Source organism: Orussus abietinus, unplaced genomic scaffold (assembly GCF_000612105.2).
Source record: "Orussus abietinus isolate OABI.00-Male unplaced genomic scaffold, Oabi_2.0 scaffold418, whole genome shotgun sequence".
Lineage (NCBI taxonomy): Eukaryota > Metazoa > Arthropoda > Insecta > Hymenoptera > Orussidae > Orussus > Orussus abietinus.
In genome coordinates, this window is record NW_019394570.1 from 21,481 (window position 1) to 45,002 (window position 23,522).

Genomic DNA, 23,522 nt, shown 5'->3' on the forward strand with positions numbered 1-23,522 from the left:
GTCGATCAAGTTCCTCGACGTGTTTCACTTCGCCTTAAGTCCACGAGACGTATAAACGAAACATTCACAATAAGTCTCGACTACGAGTCCCCTACAGAATCTCGCAAAGATCCCCGCGACAATGGATTCCCTACCGATCTGCAATTGAACTTCACCGAGAGCCTTCGTACTCCGCGACCTAAATCATCCCGAGGTGAAACGACCTCCGGCCACGTCGCTCATCAAGGTAGAACCGCGTGAATGCAACGAGGGCACATCCAAAATACGTCTCCTTTTTATTGGACACAAAGCAAGTACATCGAATGACTAATCTAATCGCAATAAGGAGCGCCGCCCTCCGCCCCTGGGGAGCGACGGAGCCCCCGGGAGGCGGAGGGCGTCGGAGACGACGTCCCTCGCCGGACGTCGCCGGAGTCGTCCGAGCCGCGTGCTGGTGTCCCGGGGGAAATCGGGACGAGTCCCGGAAAGTCTGCAGAAAGTGTCGAGAGCCGCGCTTCTAGGTGTACGCCGATAACTAAAGTCGAGGGGCAGACCTCGAGGAGGTCCTCGAGGAGGTCCCCGGGGCGTGCCTGCACCTAGGTCGACCTCGACGCTGCTAAGCTCCTGCTACAAAAGAAAAGCGCATCCAAGGTCAATCGAGTTGCCCCCCTCCAGGGCGTCGCCGCCGGTTCCCCGAGGAGTCGAGGCGCCCTGAGGAGCCTCGGTTTCCCCCCATCTCTATGAGGACGTCTTCATCGAGTCCTCCCTCGATCTTGTCGCGATCTGCCGTGGAAATAGCCGCTCGAGAGGCAACGCCGACGCGCGTTCCTCGGGACGGCTCCAAGGCTCCAGGTTGACGACTATCCCGCACATCTGAATCATACGCTTCCGTGATCATTCGCGTTTTTATCCCTGATCTATATACCAACTGGATAGCTGATACCAGGTTTGTTCGCGTTGTCTGCACTTTCTACACTGGAGGGTAACGAGGGTACTGTACTTTTCTTGAAAAGTGCAGAAGGGTAAGTACACTTTCGTCGACGTCCCGAACGCCAGAAAGCTTAAGAAAGTACAAGATGGCCGATTTAGCGAGATAGTATGGGATTTTGGAGCCATTCGAAGTGGATTATGATGAAAATGAAGATGTAATGGTTCCCCCATTACATCTTCTAGCAAATGATGATGCACTTTCTGCACTTTCTACCCTCGAGGGTAACGAGGGTACTACACTTTTCTTCAAAGGTGCAGAAGGGTATGTACAATGGCGGACATGAATGCCTCCCCTGCACGTACGGCATCGCCTGTGCAGGATGGGAGGGCATTGATGTCTCCCAGTGTACAATGTGGACATGAATGCCTCCCCTCCAGGTACGACATCGCCTGTGCAGGATGGGAGGGCATTGATGTCTCCCAGTGTACACTTTCGTCGACGCCCCGAACGCCAGAAAGCTCAAAAAAGTACAAGATGGCGATTTAACGGGACAGTGTGCAATGTTGGAGGTGTTCGAATCGGGTGAGGATGAAAATGAAGATGTAAAGCTTCCCTCATTACATCTTCTAGCAAATGATGATGGACTTTCTGCACTTTCTACCCTCGAGGGTTACGAAAGTGGTACACTTTTCTTGAAAGGTGCAGAAGGGTAGGTACACTTTCGTCGACATATCTCGAACGCCAGAAAGCTCAAGAAAATACAAAATGGCCGGTTTAGCGGGACAGTATGCGATTTTGGAGCTATTTGGATCGGATGATGATGAAAATGAAGATGTAAAGCTTCCCCCATTACATCTTCTAGCAAATGATGCACTTTCTACCCTCGAGGGTGACGAGAGTAGTACACTTTTCTTGAAAGGTGCAGAAGGGTAGGTACACTTTCGTCGACATATCCCGAACGCCAGAAAGCTCAAGAAAGTTCAAGATGGCCGATTTAGCGGGACAGTATGCGATTTTGGAGCTATTTGGATCGGATGATGATGAAAATGAAGATGTAAAGCTTCCCCCATTACATCTTCTAGCAAATGATGCACTTTCTACCCTCGAGGGTGTCGAGGGTAGTACAGTTTTCTTGAAAGGTGCAGAAGGGTAGGTACACTTTCGTCGACATATCCCGAACGCCAGAAAGCTCAAGAAAGTACAAGATGGCCGATTTAGCGGGACAGTAATACGATTTTGGAACTATTCAAATCTGATGAGGATGAAAATGAAAATGTAAAGCTTCCTCCATTACATCTTCTAGCAAATGATGATGATAGAGATAATGCATGATGCAGGAATACATAATAATTGTAAATAAATAAATTGCAAATCAATACACAATTTGTAATAAATAATGGTTGTACAATTCTTCAAAGATTACGTAGAAAATTAAAACGCTAAATCGTTCTATACAAGAAGAAAATGTACTGATCATTATTTCCATTTATATTACGTTGAGATCTTGGGACAAACTTTGTGTTTCCCTGTTCCTTGGTCTTTTCAATTTTGAAATTTGCCGCCGAATTCATAGCCTACGCTTTTTTATAACATGTTGCACTAGCTCGGGATCGAGGGTAGAAAGTGTAGAGAAAGTGTAAATCGGGGTAGATGCCCTCGCAAAACGAACAGCGACGTCTGCGTCACTTCCGTGAAAACGAACGCCAAAGTGTGCACTTTTCGTAAAAGTGTGGAAAGTGTAGGCAAAACGAGCAAACCCGTCTATTTGTTCTATACGGAGAGGACTTCGATGAATTCAAGGCACCCCAGCGTCCCTACACATCCCTAGCGGTACTACATAAGTAGGAGGTGCGCATGCGCAAGTTTAAAGTAATAACAAAGGCAATAACAAAGGTTGAACTTTCAGTTCGCGAAGGTAAACGTTTAAGGTGAAGTGAAACCCCCCCTCAAATCAGTCGATTTGAATAAGACACTTTCTTTTAAGGGTATTGGATTGAACTGTCTGAACCTTTGACACATGACTCCTGAACACCTAGGAATTATCCTGACATTTTGAAAATATGGATTTTAGAAAAAACAATTGTTAACTTAACCCAGACCAGAACCAAAATGGTGTCGAGCTCTCATATTTTGATCGATATACAATTGTTGGAGGCTCTAATATGTGAAACCAAAGTGTCAGGACAATTACACGACAATTAAAAACATTATGGTAATCGAGAAACACGTATTTGAACGAGATAAAGGCAAAAAAGTGTCATATGCGGTGCTGTGCTAAAACGATGGTAATACGAGGTCTCGGAGTGAAAGTTTAGTTGATACGGAATTCACAGATGGCACAGGGTGTCCCTCTGCAGTCAATTAGGGCCTCTGAAACCACGAATCCAGGGGATTTCTGGTCTTCTACTTCGATTTCATTATAATTATAATACGAAAGCGACATGTAGAGAATGTCATTTAGTACAATACCCAATATAATTCGACACAGCTGTCAATATAAAAACGAACGTCGGCAACGTAGATATTTAGAGAAATCTTTTTACCGACGTCGATCAAGTTCCTCGACGTGTTTCACTTCACCTGAGGACATAAAGGACAGAAGAGACATTATTTACGAGTAAAATGGCGCGTAGAGCAGTCGTAAGAAAGCTTCGGCTAAAACAAAATGGTTATCTTTTTCCTCGTAAGTACTTTTATAAAAATGGTAATTATTTCCTTCCAATAAATTAATTTCACCCCTCTTATCCTATCTGTAGTCGAATGACGCGTTATTCTGACGCATGCGCAAATGCTGCGATATTAGTTGAGGTGCCCATCACCAGAGGTCTCTGTGCTCGCTGCAAAACGCCGCGTGATTTGTAGGATATCCGCTTTCCATGGTTTTTACATACACGAGGACCCGCTTCTGTCTCACAGATTTGTATTGGGAACTAGATTGCCAATGATAAAACGAAATTTTGCGCAAGAAATATCGAGAGGCGCGGTTGTATCTCGAAAAAGGTTAGGTAGAGGTTTTTTCACGTATATTACGTATACCAGATAGTTTACCGTAGAAAATCGTAGAAATCCAGTAAATTACGTTTCCATTATGAAAGCTAACGTAGATATACGATATACGGCATCCGCTAGGTTATAAACACCTTTTAGCACATTTGTAAATTCTTTTATGTAACAATAAATTAATTTTGCGCTTCCATTGAAAATTCTTTAAAATTTTACGTTTCCAATATGGCGGATGCCGCAGGCGTGCCTGATACATGTATCCGTTAGGTTATAAACGTCTTTTAGCGCACGTGTGAATACGTAAACACTTATAAGAACTAATTTATCGCTGGCGTTCAACATTTTTACAACTTAAGACTGTTTAATATCCTGTTTCTAATTGGATTTATTATTTTCTATTTAGAAATGGAGAGGCGCAATATACTTTGCGTTCGCGTAGAAAACTAGAGACGTATTGAGACGTTGTAATATACGCGTAAAAAACCGCGTATATTACGTATTATTCTTTATTCTTTATTCTTTACCCTATACGTCCCACCAAGCGTATTGTTACAACTACCTAACACTGGAATAACGTGGTAGATAATAGAAGTTATTAAAATGATGTATCAAGATCATGCCCCGATCTATATACTAACTGAATAGCTGATTTCCTACAAAATGGCGGGGCGTTTTGCAACAACCACAGCGCCTCTGGTTATGGGCCCGCCAACTAACATCGTAGTATTTGCGCATGCGTTATAACAACGCGTCATTCAACCGTAGATAGTACCAAAGGCATAAAATTAATTTACTGGGAGAAAAGTAATTGTCATTTTTATTCAAATACTAATGAGAAAAAAGATAACCATTGTTTTAGTCGAAGCTTTCTTACGATATGCCCTACGCACCATTTTACCCGTAAATTATGTCACTTCTGCCCTTTATACCTTAAGCGTTTACCTTCGCGAATTGACAAATCAATATTTGTAATAACAAACTGATGGATTGACTGTTCAAAACTTTGGCGCATGCGCACATGTTACTCCTTTAGTTCCGCTGCCCACGTGTAGGGGCGCTGGGGTGCCTTGAATTCGTCGAAGTCCTCTCCATATGGAACAAACAGGTATCAGCTATCAAGTTAGTACATAGATCAGTGAAATTATGTTATTACATTACCGTTATCGTTTCGTAACATCCATAACATCGTTACAAACCTGTCGGTGCAGTTACATGATATTAAAATAATGTGTAACGAGTTATCGATATGTAATGCGTGTATTCGGTTTCTAACAATGTTACATAACTGCGGCGAAAATAGTAATATAAACATGACGTAGACATGACGTGTAATCCGAATGTCGCGTTACATGTCACAGAGACATGTTTTACGTAACCATGTTTGGTGGGACAAATCTACCGGGGATTTATTTCTCGTTAACCCATTATGTACCTTATTGTTTATTCAATATCGGATGTCTATCCGCTACCTATCTGTGATATTTTACCGAAAAAAGGGACCTTTCTTTTTTTAAATAGACGTTACAAAATACCGCAATATCATTCCCATCAAAAGTAAATGGGGTTCCGCTTAATCATGTAAACTATTTTTTTACTCTTCCGTGTGAAATTTAGGTTATGGGACGTGCCTTACTTTCCGCATAAATGTTTACTAATCTTTCATATTACAATTTTTCATTTGATATATCCGTTGTTTGGTATTTTTTATTGTTTCGCTGAGTAGTTAAGTTGATAGTATTTTGACTGACAGATTTCTATTGTTTTTCGCGTACATGTAAAGGCCGACCGGATGTTCGTTTGAGCGCACAGTTTATCATTGTTAACGACTTATATTAGCAATCTAGTTCCTTATTAGAAATCCGTGTTCCGCCTAAATTGTTCCTCGCTCGATTCCCTCTCTCTTTCTCTCTGTACATATATAATACAATGGCGGACATGAATGCCTTCCCTGCAGATACGGCATCGCCTGTGCAGGATGGGAGGGCATTGATGTCTCCCAGTGTACAAGATGTAACAGAATCTGTTATCACGGTTTACACGTCGCTACCCTCGTTGAAAATGGCGTCGAACAATCTTCTCCAACTATTCTCTACGGTGCAAATTAGCCTGCATTAATTAACCCTTTGATTGCAAAGAAACGCCTTAAATCCCTCCCGTGATTAAGGCGATATGAAAGGGTCATTCTTTATATATTAAACCTGAAAATATTTATAAAACTTTTCTCCTAACTGGGTGCACCATATCATTTGAAACTTCAGCACGTGATTAGGAAGGCCCTGACATAAGAAAGAACGCTATACTCGTGAGATTTCATTTCTCACGAAAAAATGTCATCTTGGTTCTAGTCTAGGGTAAATAAAAAAATCTTCGTTGAAAAATGAAATTTTGCGAACATTAGGTTCTTCCTTAGGGCCTTCCTAATCGCGTACTGAAGTTTCAAATGATTCGGTGCACACTATTTGCAGAATAGTTTTATAAATATTTCATCTTTTTGGTATGTATATATGATACTTTCATATCACCTTAAGAGCGCCCAAATTCTGCTTGTTTCTTTCAAGGAGAAAAAAAATAACATTTACACTCTTAACAAAAAAAGCATTACTGATACATTTTTCCACTCATTGCAATAATCAGGAAACTAGGTAGAGTTTCGCGCCAAATACACATACTTGCATACGTACATATACGCACGCCATGTGTATGCCATATGTATGCTGTGTATGCTTAAAACGCCATAAAATGTTCTTATCGCCAAGTTTGGGCGAGTTAGAATTGAAAAGATTAATTCGGCAAAAACGTTTACATTTGTAAACTAGCATATAAGTTTCTAACGGTGGCGAAATAGATATTGTTAACTTAATCCAATGACAGGTTTGTTGTCGCTAATAAAGGATGTCGCAACCGTAAATAGAATTTCTATTCCCCCGTAAAGAATGTTTTTAGCTCGCCCATACAACAAAAATCGAGAGGCTGCTTACTCGGAAACCAGTGAATATGATTTCCTTCATTGAGAGCCGATTGTCATTGATTTTATATAATAAATAACAATTGCGATTCGGTAACAAGGGACGGCCGGCCTTAAAATTGTGACAGTGTTTCGGTGATTTCCAGCTGATTTCCGCATAATTTCAAGCATTAAAATCCATGATTTCTTTATATGAATACCCCCATTTGCAAGTGCTTCGCATTTGTTAAAGCATGTAGACTTTTTATGTTACGATTGAATAACTTTTCTACTCCATTTTTTGTAAACTGGGAGACATCAATGCCCTCCCATCCTGCACAGGCGATGCCGTATCTGCAGGGAATGCATTCATGTCCGCGGTGTACACTGGGAGACATCAATGCCCTCCCATCCTGCACAGGCGATGCCGTATCTGCAGGGAATGCATTCATGTCCGCGGTGTACACGGGGAGACATCAATGCCCTCTCAACCTGCACAGGCGATACCGTATCTGCAGGGGAGGAATTCATGTCCGCCATTGTACCAAAGCGCGATTGACGCGTTTTTGAAGTGAAACTTCTTATGGGCCGGTAGTAGATGTGAATTCGTACACGATTGAATAACTTTTCTAATCCATTTTTGGTACACCGGGAGACATCAATGCCCTCCCATCCTGCACAGGCGATGCCGTATGTGCAGGGGAGGCATTCGTGTCCGCGGTGTACACGGGAAGACATCAATGCCCTCCCGACCTGCACAAGCGATGCCGTATCTGCAGGGGAGGAATTCATGTCCGCTATTGTACCAAAGCGCGATCTTCGCGTTTTTGAAGTGAAACTTCTTATGGGACGGTAGTAGATGTGAATTCGTACACGATTGAATAACTTTTCTACTCCATTTTTTGTAAACTGGGAGACATCAATGCCCTCCCATCCTGCACAGGCGATGCCGTATCTGCAGGGGAGGCATTCGTGTCCGCGGTGTACACGGGAAGACATCAATGCCCTCCCATCCTGCACAGGCGATGCCGTATCTGCAGGGGAGGAATTCATGTCCGCCATTGTACCAAAGCGCGATTGACGCGTTTTTGAAGTGAAACTTCTTATGGGACGGTAGTAGATGTGAATTCGTACACTACGAAAGGGACTCGTATCGGAAAGTGAATCGTTATCGCTTTATTCTTTACAATTAATTACTATTTACATTCATCATTGCGTCCTTGAGTACTGACAGAAAACAATTTCCATTAACGCTTTCGTTCGAGTTATATCATTTTAATTTGTTATCTAAGAGGTCGATCAGCGGCTGTACTTCTGGTTTGACAATGTTGACATTAAAATTATTACTGGTATCCGATTCCAATTATTTATATGCCCGAGACAACCAGTACCGAACGCGTGAAGTCATTTTGTTAATGAATAATTAACCCTTTAACTGCTAAGCGTTTTTGACCTACGGCCGAAATTCGTCAGAGCGTGCAGGCAATAGTGGACCAAATGTACGTATATAATACGTCTTACGCAGCCAAAAAGTTAATAATATATAATAATTGTCTCTAACTTAGAAGTTTCACTTCCAACGCGCGTGACAGCCACGTACCGATGTTTCGTCACTTCTTTGATATAATTGTGCACTGTAGTGAGAAGAAAAGAGGACGAAAACGGTCCTTCATCCCTTATCTCTTGCCTTTAAATTGCCGGTCCACTAATCTATATACTAACTGGATATCTGATACCTATTTGTTCCATTCGGAGAGAACTTGGATGAATTCAAGGCACCCCAGCGCCTCTACACATCCCTAGCGGTACTAAATAAGTAACAGGTGCGCATGCGCAAAATTTTTGAACCGTTAATTCCCGAAGGTAATCATTTAACGTACAAAAAACAGAAGAGACATCATTTACGGATAAAATGGTGCGTAGAGCATATCGTAAGAAAGCTTCGACTAATACAAAACGATTATCTTTTTCCTCGTAAGTATTTTAATGAACATGACAATTATTATCTTCCAGTAAATTAATTAGACCCCTCTTATACTATCTACGGTTGAATGACGCATTGTTTTGACGCATGCGCAAATATTGCGATGTTAGTTGACGTGCCCGTAACCAGAGGCGCTGTGGTCGCTTCAAAACGTCCCACTATTTTGTAGGACATCAGCTATCCAGTTAGCCGGTCGCAATATTGCGCTGCGAAGCTATTTTACGCAAAATCAGAAGGAAAATGAGAAAGGTGAGCGTCCCTTGTTCTTCGTCTTTCAACGTGGCTGCCTTCACAGTTAAATCGACATTACAGTTCATATATTCAACGTCCATGGGGCAAGACAAACATAGAGCTTACAGAAATGGAGAAGACAATATAAGGGAGGAATTGCGGAAAGAGAGATATCTTACTTCTCTAAACTTTTTCGAAAATTCATAAGATGTGGATGCATGGACGCTCCATTTTAGCGCTAAACGCAGTCACGTGACTTCCTTAACGCTAACTATAGAAAAAGATAGTTCGGTTTCCCCAGCTTCGGCCTGAACACCGCAAAAGCAACAATATGTTGGTTCTAAAGTCAACTAACGAAATGATAGGAAAAATCCATACTCATTGCGTAATTGAAAAACAAGTTCTACCCAACAGTGGTTTTACCGTGATGTCTCTGTTTTTCTTTCAATTCGTAAGTAGTACTAACATTTTCCTTTTCCTCTCTTCAATCCTTTCCTTACAAGTAATCGTTTCACGCTGAACGAACCACTTATAGTATTAATTAGCGAACATGACTCGTTAGTTCGAAGCAGGACGAAAAGCGACGCTACGAGTGATACCGTATCATTTCTGGCTCCGATAGGTTTTAACAACTTGACGCACAAATTAGACGCTGCATCGCTTTTCAGGAATACAAACTAACGCTAACGTTTTTCGAGATCGTTAGTCCATTCGACGTTAAAATCGATCATTTCATTTCATACTAAAAGGTGTCTTCCCTGCGCAAGAGTATACTGACAAGTGACTATTTGACGCTAAAATAGAGCTATTAGCCTCATACGAAAAGGGATTTTCACTGCGCAAATGTAGAATACATGAAGTAGTATAAGGAGACTAAACGCCTATGATCGGTTCCACAGAAAGTCATTTTCGCTTATGTAACGATGCGAGCGCTCCTTGCGGAAAATGACAGAACTCCTATCCTACGTGACCAAAACATTTCCTACCGACGTAAAATACCTAAAATGCTTTTAAATTTGCAATAAAGGTACGCAAAGCGAAACGATAATCCGCACATGATACACAGAATGTGATGTTTTTAACGTGATAAAGACTAGCGGATGATTTAGCAGACGATAATTCTGAATTTGAACATTTATCGAAGGCGCTGTCGGCACTAGATCGAAAAAAAACTTGATCATCTTGAACCCCTAAAGTGGGAACGATTTTAATTCATGGCGTTGAATCTCCTTATACAACTTCGTGGTCACCATGTAGTAGAATAAAGAGACATAACGCCTATATTCGGTTCCACAGAAAGGAACCCCTGAATCACGGCCCAGGATTTCAAATTTTCGCTGATCTGACGATGCGAGCGCTCCTTGCGGATAATGAGGAAACTCCTATCCTACGTGACCAAAACATTTCCTATCAACGTTAATTACCTAAAATGCTTTTGATCTTACAATTAAGGTACATAAAGCGAAACGATAATTCGCGCATGATATTCAGAATGTGATGTTTTTAACGCGATAAAGCCTAGCGAATGCTTTAACAGACGATAATTTGGAATTGCAACATTTTATCGAAGGCGCTGTCGGCATCAAATCGAAAAAAATCTTAAGATCATGTACGCCTAAAATGGGAACGATTTCAACACATGGCGTTAAATCTCCTTATACTACTTAGTGGTAGAATATATTACAGAAACGTTCACAGTATCGCTTGAACGTCGTTTCTCAAAAGGTACTTAATATGTGCGCAGCTTATTTCCAGAAAAGTTTAGGAATAGAAAAACCCCTCTGTCTGCCCTCTTGCGGGAACTTGAGCATATATACACATACAACAAAAAGGTCTTTTCCACTTCCATAAGCTGTATGAAAAGAACATGACGTGCCTTCTATTCTCGTTTGATCGATCTACGCGCTGATCACTTTCCACTTAACCCTTTAGTTACAAAACGCCGCAATAGAGGCCCCATTCGTTCCCATGCATTCAACTCGACGGATGAACATCGTGTTCATACAAGGAATTAGTGATATTGGTGTGAATTGGTGATACGAAAGGGTCATTCTCTCCATACAAACGTGAAAATATTGATAAAACATTTCCCGAAACTGGATGCACCGAATCTTTGAAAACATCAATGAAATTTCATTATTAATAAACAATTTCTTTTATTCATCCCAGACTAGAAGCAAGAATACACATTTCTCTTTGGAAGAAAATGAAATTTCACCAGCACCACGTTCCTCTTCAGCGCTTCGATAGTCACGTGGTGAAGATTCAAATGATCCGGTGCACCAGTATGCTTTTGCAAAAAGCTTTTATAAATATTCCTACGTCTAATATATATAAAATAACCCTTTCATACCGCCTTAATTACAGGCTAGCCAGGCACCGTAGAAGGAAATTCCACGGGACTCTCTCCATTTTCACCAAGGATAGAGACGTGTAAACCATCGCCAGGAATTGATTACAGCCTGTATACACGCGTGCATCTATCTATCTATATTTATATATATATACACATTATATATATATAATGTATATATATAACTCTCAACGTATTTACAATCGCAGGGTGCAAGCACGTCGCCGCGATGGTGGGACGAGTTATTCCCAAAAATGGATTCACTTTAAGGCGGCACCGCTTCTATCGTGCTTAACCATCGAGACGACGTGTACTTGCGCACAGAGTATAAATCTACATTAACTATAAAACATTTATACAAGGTAAAAGGACACGCTTTCGCCGCGTGTCCGTCTTCGTCTACGACCTCCGTCGAGGGAGGGTTTCTCTTTAAACGACGTTATCGTGAAGGTAACTCCACTCGCATCCGGTCCCCCCCGAAGAGGTTGTCACGTGTCCTGGGCCCCAATTCTTGAGTTCATATGAACTCTCCCATGCGAAATTCACAGTTTCGACCTTTAAACGATGAACAATTATCCGACTTCACATTAATGCAAAATTGTTCATGCGAATCTATTAGTATGTGAATGAAATCCGTATGAACTCGAGAGTTGGGTCTTGGTGGACATGAATGCCTTCTTGTCATAAGCTGTCGGCGATGAACTTTCCCATACAAAATTGACAGTTTCGACCCTTAAACGATGAACAATTATCCGACTTCACATTAATACAAAATAATTCATGCGAATCTATTCGTATGTGAATGAAATCCGTATGAACTCGAGAGTTGGGTCTTGGTGGACATGAATGCCTTCTCGTCCTAAGCTATCGACGATGAACTTTCTTATGCGAAATTGACAGTTTCTACTTTAAAACGATGAACAATTATCCGTCTTCACATTAATGCAAAATAGTTCATGCGAATCTATTCGTATGCGAAAAAAATCCGTATGAACTCAAAAATTGGTTCTTGGTGGATGCGAATGTCTTCTCGTCATAAGCTCTCAGCGATGAACTTTCCCATACAAAATTGACAGTTTCGACCCTTAAACGATGAACAATTATCCGACTTCACATTAATACAAAATAATTCATGCGAATCTATTCGTATGTGAATGAAATCCGTATGAACTCGAGAGTTGGGTCCTGGTGGACATGAATGCCTTCTCATCATAAGCTGTTGGCAATGAACTTTCCTATGCGAAATTGACGGTTTCGACCTTTAAACGATGAACAATTATCCGTCTTCTCAATAATGCAAAGTAGTTCGTGCGAATCTATTCGTATGTGAATGAAATCCGTATGAACTCGAGAGTTGAGTCCAGGTGGATATAAATGCCTTCTCGCCATAAGCTGTCGGCGATGAACTTTCCCATGCGAAATTGACGGTTTCGACATTCAAACGATGAACAATTATCCGTCTTCACATTAATGCAAAATAGTTCATGCGAATCTATTCGTATGCGAAAAAAATCCGTATGAACTCAAAAATTGGTTCTTGGTGGATGCGAATGTCTTCTCGTCATAAGCTCTCAGCGATGAACTTTCCCATACAAAATTGATATTTTCGACCTTTAAACGATGAACAATTATCCGACTTTGCAATAATGCAAACTAGTTCATGCGAATCTATTCGTATGTGAATGAAATCCGTATGAACTCGAGACTTGGATCTCTGGTGGACATGAATGCCTTCTCGTCCTAAGCTATCGGCGATGAACTTTCCTATGCGAAATTGACAGTTTCGACTTTCAAACGATGAACAATTATCCGACTTCGCAATAATGCAAACTAGTTCATGCGAATTTATTCGTATGTGAATAAAATCCGTATGAACTCGAGAATTGGGTCTCTGGTGGACATAAATGCCTTCTCGTCATAAACAGTCGGCGAAACACTTTGACAATGTTCTTTGATCATGGATACAGGGCTTATCGACGCGCCTACACACGAAGGGTTAAGGCGATATGAAAGGGACATTCTATTGGGTTGTCCAAAAAATTCCTACCGATTTTTAAGGTGATGTGAAATTGCCGTGGGAACTTTTCTCCAAAGTGAGTGTACCGAATCGCTTGAAACTTTACAACCTGAACATGAAGGCTATAAGAAAGGTTCCGACATTCATAAAATATCATTTTTTATAAAACAATTGAAAATACCAGTAGACAAATTTTTTTTATTTTATTTTTGTAGCGTCCAGGACGTTCCTTATAGACTCCACGTTAACATTGTCAAGTTTGAAACGATTTGGTACACCCAGTTCGGAGAAAAGTTTCATAAACGAGACCTTTTTAACGTCACTTTCACATCGCCTTAAAGTAGTGGGAGTACCCTCGCTATTGCACCATAATGACTTAATTTACATAGATCATGTGATACGCGTAATGGTTCGTATAAAACTTTCGGTATAAACGATAGTGAACCGTATTGCCACGTTACGTTCAAAGAGACCGTTTCTTCAAGCTATTAGGTTAAGGAATAAGTTCCCGCCGTTTTAAGGCGATATGAAAGTGACATATGTACAATGTCAAAATATTAATAAATCTTTCCTCCAGACTGGGTGTACCGAATGATTTGAAACTTAACTACGTGATTATGGAGGCCCTAAGGAAGAATGCGATGCTCGTGAAATTTCATATTTGACAAAAAAACGTGATTTTAATTCTTGTCTAGGCTAAATAAAATTTTTTTTTTTAAACATGACATTTCACGGGAATCGCGACCTTCCTTAGGGCCTCCATAATCACGTGCTGAAGTTTCAAATAATTCGATACACGCAGTTTGGAGAAAAGTTTTATTAATATTTTGACATTATATATATATATAGAATGATCCTTCCCTATCACCTTAATTATGTTACGTTACGTTAAAAATGGCGAGAACTTATTCCTCAAGCTGGTCTGCGTATTAAAAATTCAAATAGTGCATTAAACGCACAATTATAACAAATTTCAACATTTTTCAAAATTTTACTGCGAATAAGTTCAATGTCAAACTGATGAAATGCTACGTGATTCTCCATAGGTATCTGGCATAGAAAAATGAAGAAGATTAAATTAAAACGTCGTACGGGAAAGGATTTAATAATCAATTTCTGGCAATAGCGGATGGGAAAAGGCCTTCCAAAGTAATTTTCGCAGATATTAAATGATTTATTCGTAACCACATTAATAACAACTCATATCTTCGCCGACGAATTAACTACTCTGACGACATATCGCCGACGTTTAAATTATTTATGCGGCTCTTACGAGCATTTTGACATGTCTTCACAAATTTCCTAAACAAAGTTAACAAATCCATCATCATTTCACCTGTATCCATGTACGATAACGGACGTGAATGCCTTCTCGTCAACACTGGCGGCGCCATCTGCAGGGAAAGCATTCATGTTCGACAGTGTATTGAATTTTTGCAAAATTTACAACAAACAGGTTGACCGGCAACCACTAGGCGTATTATATTTGTCCCATGGAGTAGTATACTGAGAGATAACGCCAATGGTCGGTTCCATAGAAAATGGCCCCAAAATCGGGACCCATGATCTCTAATTTTCGTTGATCTAACGACGCGAGCGCTCCTTGCGGCAAATGAGGGAACTCTTATCCTACATGACCAAAACATTTTCTATCAATGTAAATTACCTAGAATGCGTTTAATCTTGCAATTAAGGTACGTAAAGCGTATTATATTTGTCCCATGGAGTAGTATACTGAGAGATAACGCCAAGAGTCGGTTTCATAGAAAATGTCCTCAAAATCGGGACTCATGATCTCAAATTTTCGCTGATCTAACGACGCGAGCGCTCCTTGCGGAAAATGAGGGAACTCCTGTCCTACGTGACCAAAACATTTTCTATCAATGTAAATTACCTAGAATGCGTTTAATCTTGCAATTAAGGTACGTAAAGCAAAACGATAATTCGCGCATGATATTCAGAACGTGATATTTATAACGCGATAAAGACTAATAGACTTGTTAGAGGACGATCATTTTGAGTTGCAAAATTTCATGGAGGAGGCGCTCTTGACCCTACATCGGAAAAAATCTGAGAACTATGGACCCCTAAAGTGGGGACGATTTTAATACGTGGCATTGAATCTCCTTATACCACTTCGTAGTCGACATGAAGTAGTATAAGGAAACATAAAGCCTATGATCGGTACCACAGAAAGTCATTTTAATGATGCGAGCGCTACTTGCGGAAAATGAGGGAACTTCAATCCTACATGACGAAATCATTTCCTATCGACGTAAATTACCTAAAATGCTTTTAATCTTGCGATTAAGGTACACAAACCAAAATGATAATCCGCGCATGATATATCGTTGGTCTAACAATGCGAGCGCTCCTTGCGGAAAATGAGGGAACTTCAATCCTACATGACCAAATCATTTCCAACCGACATAAATGACCTAAAATGCTTTTAATCTTTCAATTAAGGTACACAAACCAAATTGATAATCCACGCATGACATACAGAATGTTATGTTGCTAACGCGATAAAAACAAGCGGACCCGCCAGTGAACGATAATTTTAAGTTGTGAAATTTCATGAAGGAGGCGCTGTCGGTCCTAGGTCGAAAAAAGTCTGAAGATCTTGGACCCCTAAAGTGGGGACGATTTTAATACATGGCGTTGAATCTCATTCTACCACTTCGTTGTTACAAATATTTCGGAGTTATAACCATGAAGTAGTATAAGGAGACATAACGCCTACCTCCTTATACTACTTCGCGATTCGTACTTAGTTCTGATAATGTCAGAACGCTGACCATTATATGATGTAAACGCTGGCTAAGCTTGATTCGTACCATACTTGTACGCATACTCGTCGGTGTAAACTAAGCCACTGAATCTCAGATCGAGAAGGCATCCACGAGGAGGCGTTCGCGACCGCCATCGCACCTGTGTCATATTAACGCCGAAAAATGGAAATAAAAAGGGGAGGACCAACCACGAGGGAGATCGCGGTGCACTCGTGCATCTCGCTCTAGCGATAATGCAGAAACTAGCGCTCAGTCTTTTGCCAGACGGCCCAGGAGGAAACGCGCGATAAGGTGAAGTGAAACCCGTCGATAAGCTTAATCATCGGTAAAATTAAATTCTCCTAAAAGCGCTCCACACTCCCGACATTTATATCTATATCGACAGCTGTGTCGTATCGCATTGACTATCGTACGGAACGGCACACTCCAACAATGGTTTTTAAACAGATCGAAATAAAACACGATGTAGCCCCTTGCTTCATGACTCCTGATACTCTAACCGACCAACGGCGCCATCTGTCGGATTTACCGGCTACTAAGTTTCACCGCACTCGTTAGTACACCTTTTCTCGACACTTCTCACATTAATTAATAACAGCCGGAAAAAAAGTAACATTTAATTAAGGATAATTAATTACTGAAGTAACCGTTAATAATTCTCGATACTTTCCTTGTTTCTCGATAACCAGAGGGCTCTAAATTCTTCTCCGACGGTCCTAAGACTTTCGTTTCTCACGTCGGAGCCTTAAAGGATTGTACATTCATCGAAATATGAGAGCACGACGCCATCTTCGGGTCCAGGCTAAGTGAAGAAGTTTCTTTTGAGAATCCAAATGTTGAAAGTGTCAGGACATTCCTTAGGTACTCACAAAGAATTCAGAAGTCTCCATAGAAGCCCAGAAGGATACGGACGTTTGATGCTGGACGAATAGTACGTTAGCCAACGGATGGCGGCGCTGTAATCATCTCTCCGTCTCTCTTAATCTTATGGCGATATACAGCGGCTTGCGTTCTTTCTTTACCTTACCCCCGGTACTCGCCTTCTACGTGTCTCTCTTCCTCCCGTACGTGAGATACCGTTGGCAAACCCATGCGACCTCCATTTCACTCTGATTCCTTGTCAGTTAGCCAACTTTTCGAGCATCGAGCGCTAACATAGGATCCAGGCTTCTATGTAACTTCTGAATTCACAAGTACTCACGAGTGGCACGTGGCATAAATTCAGTCGGTACGGTGGAGTGCCCATCGAAAGAGCCGTCTTACTCGAATCGAGGATTCCGAGGCGGGTTTCACTTCACCTCAAGTCCTTCGAAGCACTCGGCGAACCTCTGGACCACTTCCGGGAGAGTGAACCTCCCCGAAGCAGGATTCTTCAGGGCCAGAGATGCGAGGTTCCCCCTCGACCTAGCCGCTGGTTCTTCCCTCGGAATCGCCGGACACCCTGTTCCAAGGGGTGGAGGTATAGGAAGGAGGAGAGGAGCCGAAACTAGACCAAGCGAGCTTCGGGAGGAACGGAAGTCGCAGTGGTGGCCGAAGACGCGCGTCCCAGGTCGGCAGACTTAGGACTCCGAGACACCTGGGTATCCGCGGGTATCCTCTCTCTCCCTCTCTCTCTCTCCCTCTCTCCCCGCAGCCGGGGGATCGACCCCGGGGGATCCACCGCCTGCTGGACCCTGGACCCTGGATCCTGGATCCTGGATCCCGAATCCCAGACCCCGTGACAGTGCGACTTCCTACTGGCTACTCACCCACCGACGTCCGACAGATCGTCTCCTCCTTTCTGAGGACCTCCTCTGTTCGGTAACGGGAGCAGGGGTATTTTCCCCGCGGTACCTTCCTGCTGCTCCTTAAGCTGTCTCCGGCGCTTTTTACACCAGAGCTCGTGACAATCCTGCCAGGTGGGGAGCTGGGGCGCCGGCATCCTGGATCAGCGACGAAAAGCATTAGGACATCGTCCGACCTCGCGGACGGGATGGTCGTCCCGTCTTTGGAAGACGCGAGCAAAGCCGATAACTCTTACAGCCGCGACGATCCAGTAGAAAGAACGGAGAAGTTAAGGTGATATGAAAGATGATAATATGTGCCCATAATTATGAAAGTGGTCTAAGTCAAAATTTAAAAAAAATGAGTTCATCAGTTATTTCACGCCATATTATTACAAACGAAATTAATTCAATGTAATTTCGAAACAAAAAATATATGACTTAGACCACTTTCATAATTATGGGCACATCTGAATGATAATATGATGGTAAAATGATATATATATATGGTGTAGGTGATGCGAAAGTGGCGTCGAAGAAGTTTTGTTTAGAAAACTTTTCTCCCAACTTGGTTTACCGAATAGTTTGAAACTTTACAACGTGAATAGGGAGACTATAAGGAAGGTCCTGAAACTCATGAAATTTCAATTCTTTTCAAATTTGTTTATNATAATGAGACCCTAAGAGAGGTTCTGAAACTTGCGAAATTTCAATTTTACGATAATTTGTTTATAGCTGTTTTTCAGATTTCCTATACAAAATGAAATTTCGCGAGTTTCAGGACCTACCTTAGGGTCTCCGTATTCACGTTTTAAAGTATGAAACGATTTGAGACACCCAGTTCGGAGAAATGTTTTATGAACGATTGAGCTTTTGGATGCCATTTTCATATCATCTTAAGAGACAGAAAAAAAATAACAAACAGAGAATCTCGCTCTACACTGAGCGAAAAATTTACTTCCCCCGAGAGTTCAATTATTCCCGGCAATTTAGACATATCCTGCCAAAGAAGTATCTTGGCTCCAACGAATTTGCATTTGCGAGAATTATCGGCGTTGCGAATTAAACGATGACAACTTCGTATCGAGTGGAAACGATTTCACAACAATAAGTATCGCGTATAAAGTTGCCTTCGAGTATTGAAAATGTCAATGGAAGTCATATCATCTTCTTTCTCTTTAAGTGTTGGATGTCATTCAAACTACTTAAAGTGATATGAAAGAATCATTCTATATATACATGAAACGTCAAGATATTTATGAAACTTTTCTCCAAACTGCATGCATCGAATCGTTCGAAACTTCAGCATATGATAATTGAGACCCTAAGGAAGAATACGGTTCTCGGTCAATTTCATTTTCAATATTAAAGTTTTTTTATTTATCCCAGACTAGAACCAAGAATACATCTCTCTTTTTTTATGAAATTTCATGAGTATAGCGTTCTTCCTTCGGGCTTTCATAATCACGTGCTGAAGTTTCAAATGATTCGCTGCACCCAGTTTGGAGAAAAGTTTTATCAATATTTTAACGTTAAAAATATATATATATATATTTAACTATATATACAAATATATGTATATATGTAATGACACTTTCATATCACCTTAGTGCTCGAAATGGAAAATCAACAAGATATAAATATTGTTCCGAGATAATGCGCGAACGAGTACACCAGTACATGGTAGAGTTTTGCGAGAGAACCTAAGATTTATCTTAAATTTATCAAATTTTACTTAACGGCGAGTTATTTATTTATCCTGTGTCTCACATTTTAAAGCGAATTAAATTTCCCTGCCAAGGCGTTTTTAGAAAGTCTATGGAAAATGAACAATAAGAGCAAAACTAAGCTCGTGGAAATTGATTATCGTTCTAAATCCGTATTAACCCTTTGCACTTGAGAGGGGACTCTTAAGGTGGTATGAGAGGACATTAAATGTATAAAAAAGTCAAAATATTAAAAAACTTTTCTCCAAACTGGGTGTATCGAATCATGTGGAATTTTACCACGTGATTATTGAGGCCCTAAAGAAGATCGCTATGCTCATGAAATTTGATTTTTCAACAAAGAAAAATAGGTGTCCTTAGATCGGTTCTTGGATAAATAAAAAAAGTTTCATTAAAAAAAATATACATTCTTGGTTCTAGTCTGGGATAAGTAAAAAAGATTGTTTATTAAACATGAATTTCATGAATACCAAGTTCTTCCTTAGTGCCTCCATAATCACATACTGAGGTTTTAAATTATTGGATTTGGTGAAAAGTTTTATAAATATTTTGATGTTTGATATATAGAATGACCTTTTCATATCACCTTAAGAGGATGTGAAAGTGACATCCGAAAGATCAATTTTCATGAAACTTTTCTACGAACTAGGTCTACCGAATCGTTTCAATCCTTACAACGTGAACCCGAAGGCTACAAGGAAGGTCCCGAAACCCCTGAAATTTCATTTTTTATAAAATTTCTTCATAGGCATTCTTAACATATTTTATAAAAACTTAAAATTCACGAGGGTCAGAACCTTCTTTATAGCCTTTACATTCAAAGTTTGAAACGATTCGGTACACCCAATTCGGTGAAGTTTCATAAAACGAGACCTCTTTGACGTAACTTTCACATCCCCTTAATCGCCGCTGGCAGCTCGACTGACAAAGGCCTCGAGTGCAAAGAGTTAATTGTTTATAATAAGCCCCAAAGCGTATCTCGTCGACGACAGCAAAAGGATGTTCGTATCCCTCTGGCGCAAGAATCCCCCGTTCCGTATATTGGGTTGGCAGCTAAATGATTGCGGATTTTGTCGATAGATGGCATTAAAAAATCCGCAATTACTTAGTTGCCAACCCAACAGAAAGTGATTTTCTCGCCCAGCTTCGGGCAGGACATACTGTTCGGGCTGGATGTTCTTGAGCCAGACGCTCTTGAGCGCGTCGGCGGCGGTGATGCGCTTCTCGGGGTCCAGCTCCAGCATCTTGTCGAGCAAGTCGAGGGCCGGGGTAGGCATGAACGAGAAGTCCTCCCTGAGTCGACGCCTGTGAGACTTTTTTGACTTGAGCATGTTCCAGAGCGGCAGGTGAATCACGGACGGCCAAACGGCTGGCGTGGGCGTGCCGCATACGCGCGATATCATCTCGAGCTGCATCAGGTCGACGTTACCCTGTAACTGTTAACTTGTCACTAGATGTTCTTCGTCTTAAAGGTAGGAATCCACTGGGCCCGCGTGTCGTGTCGTGGCGCAATTCCCATACATAGTTTGTCCGAAAAGTAATGTCAGTAATTTCATTGTGAGGCGACCATACGTTAGTGCGCGCTCAGTCCAGTACGGGTCAATTAGTGCGCGCTCAGTCCGGTAGGGGTCGGTGGCGCGGTAAGTCAGCTTTCAGTAAGTTACGTCAGAAACGAAGAGAAATTCCCGGTAATTTGTCGGTAATTTCTCCAAAGCCTTTTTTATCGAGAAATTATGAGAATTTGAATTTTTCAACAGAGCGAACGAGAGGTTTCGATTAGCTATAGAGAAACATCGTAGAGGGGAATTTCCGTTGTACGTTCTCCGTAGCCAATCAAAACCTCCCATTCGCTTCGTCGCAGAATGAAATATCAGTTCGTTTGAAACAAATCGCATGGAATTTTCCGTGAAGTTGTACATACGTGAATATTTTTAGCTGGAGGTAAATACGGCCCTATAATCAATATTTTCTAATAATACTTATTACTCTTTAGCTTGAACTTTGAAGTTGATTGAAAAAAAAAAAAGTTATTTAAACGAAGAAACCTAAAGTATAAATAACGAAATTAACGTTCTCTTAAATTCTCAATGTTCCCGGTAACTTACGGTATGTCTCACAGTTACCTTCTCCAATTTAATGCTACCGAGAATTTTCGAACTCTATCGACACTCCTTATGGGAGAGATGTAACGCTGAAGTTAGTTCACCTACTCCAAGCAAAGACTGCGCTGGTGTCGTGACTTTTCAGTCCAATAGGAAGAGAAGAACAGAGAAAAAAATATTCTAACCAATAGATCAGCGAGTAAATGCAATCACCTCCAAACATTTCCTCTACGCGTTATCGCGTCACGACACGACACGTAGCGTGGGCCGAGTGGATTCCTACCTTTAACCGACCTAGACCAACCAACACACGGCCTCTTCGCAGCGTTATCATTACGAGCGAAACGAGCCATGTCCTTGGTTCTCCTAATCGACTGTCCTACTTTCAGTTTTCCTTTGTGCCTCACTTACCGGAAACAGGGGCTTCTTCAGGAACAACTCGCCGAGGATGCAGCCGCAGCTCCAGATGTCTATCGCGGGCCCGTAGCGTTCCTCGCCCAGCAGCAACTCGGGAGGCCGATACCACAAGGTGATAACCTTGTTCGTATACGGTCGTTGCCGGTCCTCGGCATTGTAGAGCCTGGCCAGGCCGAAGTCGCCGAGCTTCACCTCGCCCCTGAAAAACCCAACAACGTGAATGAATGATCCTCGAGCCATCGGAACGTCTATTTTCGGGCTTTCAAAGGCCCTGACAACGTAATGTTACGTTTGTGGAATCTCATGTATCTTATCGAGAGCTAGGAATCACGACTTCCGGTCTACTCGCGCATCAGCAGATTCGGATTTCTTCGTCGCTGAAAATTCTCCCCCTGAAAAACCCAACAACGGGAATGAATGATCCCGAGCCATCGGAACGTCTATTTGCAGGCTTTCAAAGGCCCTAACAATATAATGTTACGTTTGCGGAATCTCATGTATCTTATCGAGAGCTAGGAAACGCAACTTCCGGTCTACCCGCGCATCAGCAGATTCGGATTTCTTCGTCGCTGAAAATTCTCCCCCTGAAAAACCCAACAACGGGAATGATCCTCAAGCCATCGGAACATCTATTTCCGGGCTTTCAAAGGCCCTAACAACGTAATGTTACCTTTGCGGAATCTCATGTATTTTATCGGGAGCTAGGAATCACGACTTCCGGTCTACCCCGCATCAGCAGATTCGGATTTCTGTCCTTCAGCTGTGCTCCGTGAGAAAATATTCTCCCACATCACGGTTACCCCAGAACTTAAGGTGAAGTGAAACACGTCGAGGAACTTGATCGACGTCAGTAATGTAGATTTTTCTAAATACCAACGTTGCCGACGTTCATTTTTACATTATCAGCTGTGTCGAATTATATTGGGTACTGTACCAAACGGCATACTCCACCTGTCGTTTTCGTACAGTAAATATAAAGAAATCGAAGTCGAGATCGATGTAAACCTGACGAAATCCCGTGAATTCGTTATTCTAACGACTGATTAGGACCAACGACGCCATCTGTGACGTTTAGCTGCAACTAAATTTTTGCTCTGAACACATGTGTTACCCACGAGACGAGCCAGCATTCTCTTGCAACGGTTCATCAAAGTATTTTCCATATTTTCCCATCCGACTCTGTAACATTCCATTTCTACGGTATTCTAAACTGTTCGAGCTAGATTCTGAAACTCTTCATTTTCGATTCTAAGCCTCCATGAAGCGTAAAACATCGGAA

The 23,522-nt window shown here is 41.6% G+C and overlaps 1 protein-coding gene across 11 annotated transcripts in view; it reads right to left on the reverse strand.

Annotated features, from left to right (window-relative positions):
- LOC105700147 (cyclin-dependent kinase 12) overlaps positions 1-23,522 on the reverse strand; it is a 49,522-nt gene that overhangs the window by 15,876 nt on the left and 10,124 nt on the right. For 8 of the 11 annotated variants that reach the window (XM_023432740.1, XM_012425775.1, XM_012425772.2 and 5 more), the window contains exons 8-10: positions 22,238-22,442; positions 20,886-21,160; positions 17,983-18,156 (exon numbers count right to left, since the gene is read on the reverse strand). In XM_023432740.1, coding sequence (XP_023288508.1) covers positions 17,983-18,156; positions 20,886-21,160; positions 22,238-22,442 — 654 coding nt within the window. Of the gene's footprint in view, positions 1-385; positions 607-17,982; positions 18,157-20,885; positions 21,161-22,237; positions 22,443-23,522 lie in introns of those variants that run through there. The other 3 variants (XM_012425776.1, XM_023432739.1, XM_023432737.1) reach the window with 3 other exon arrangements.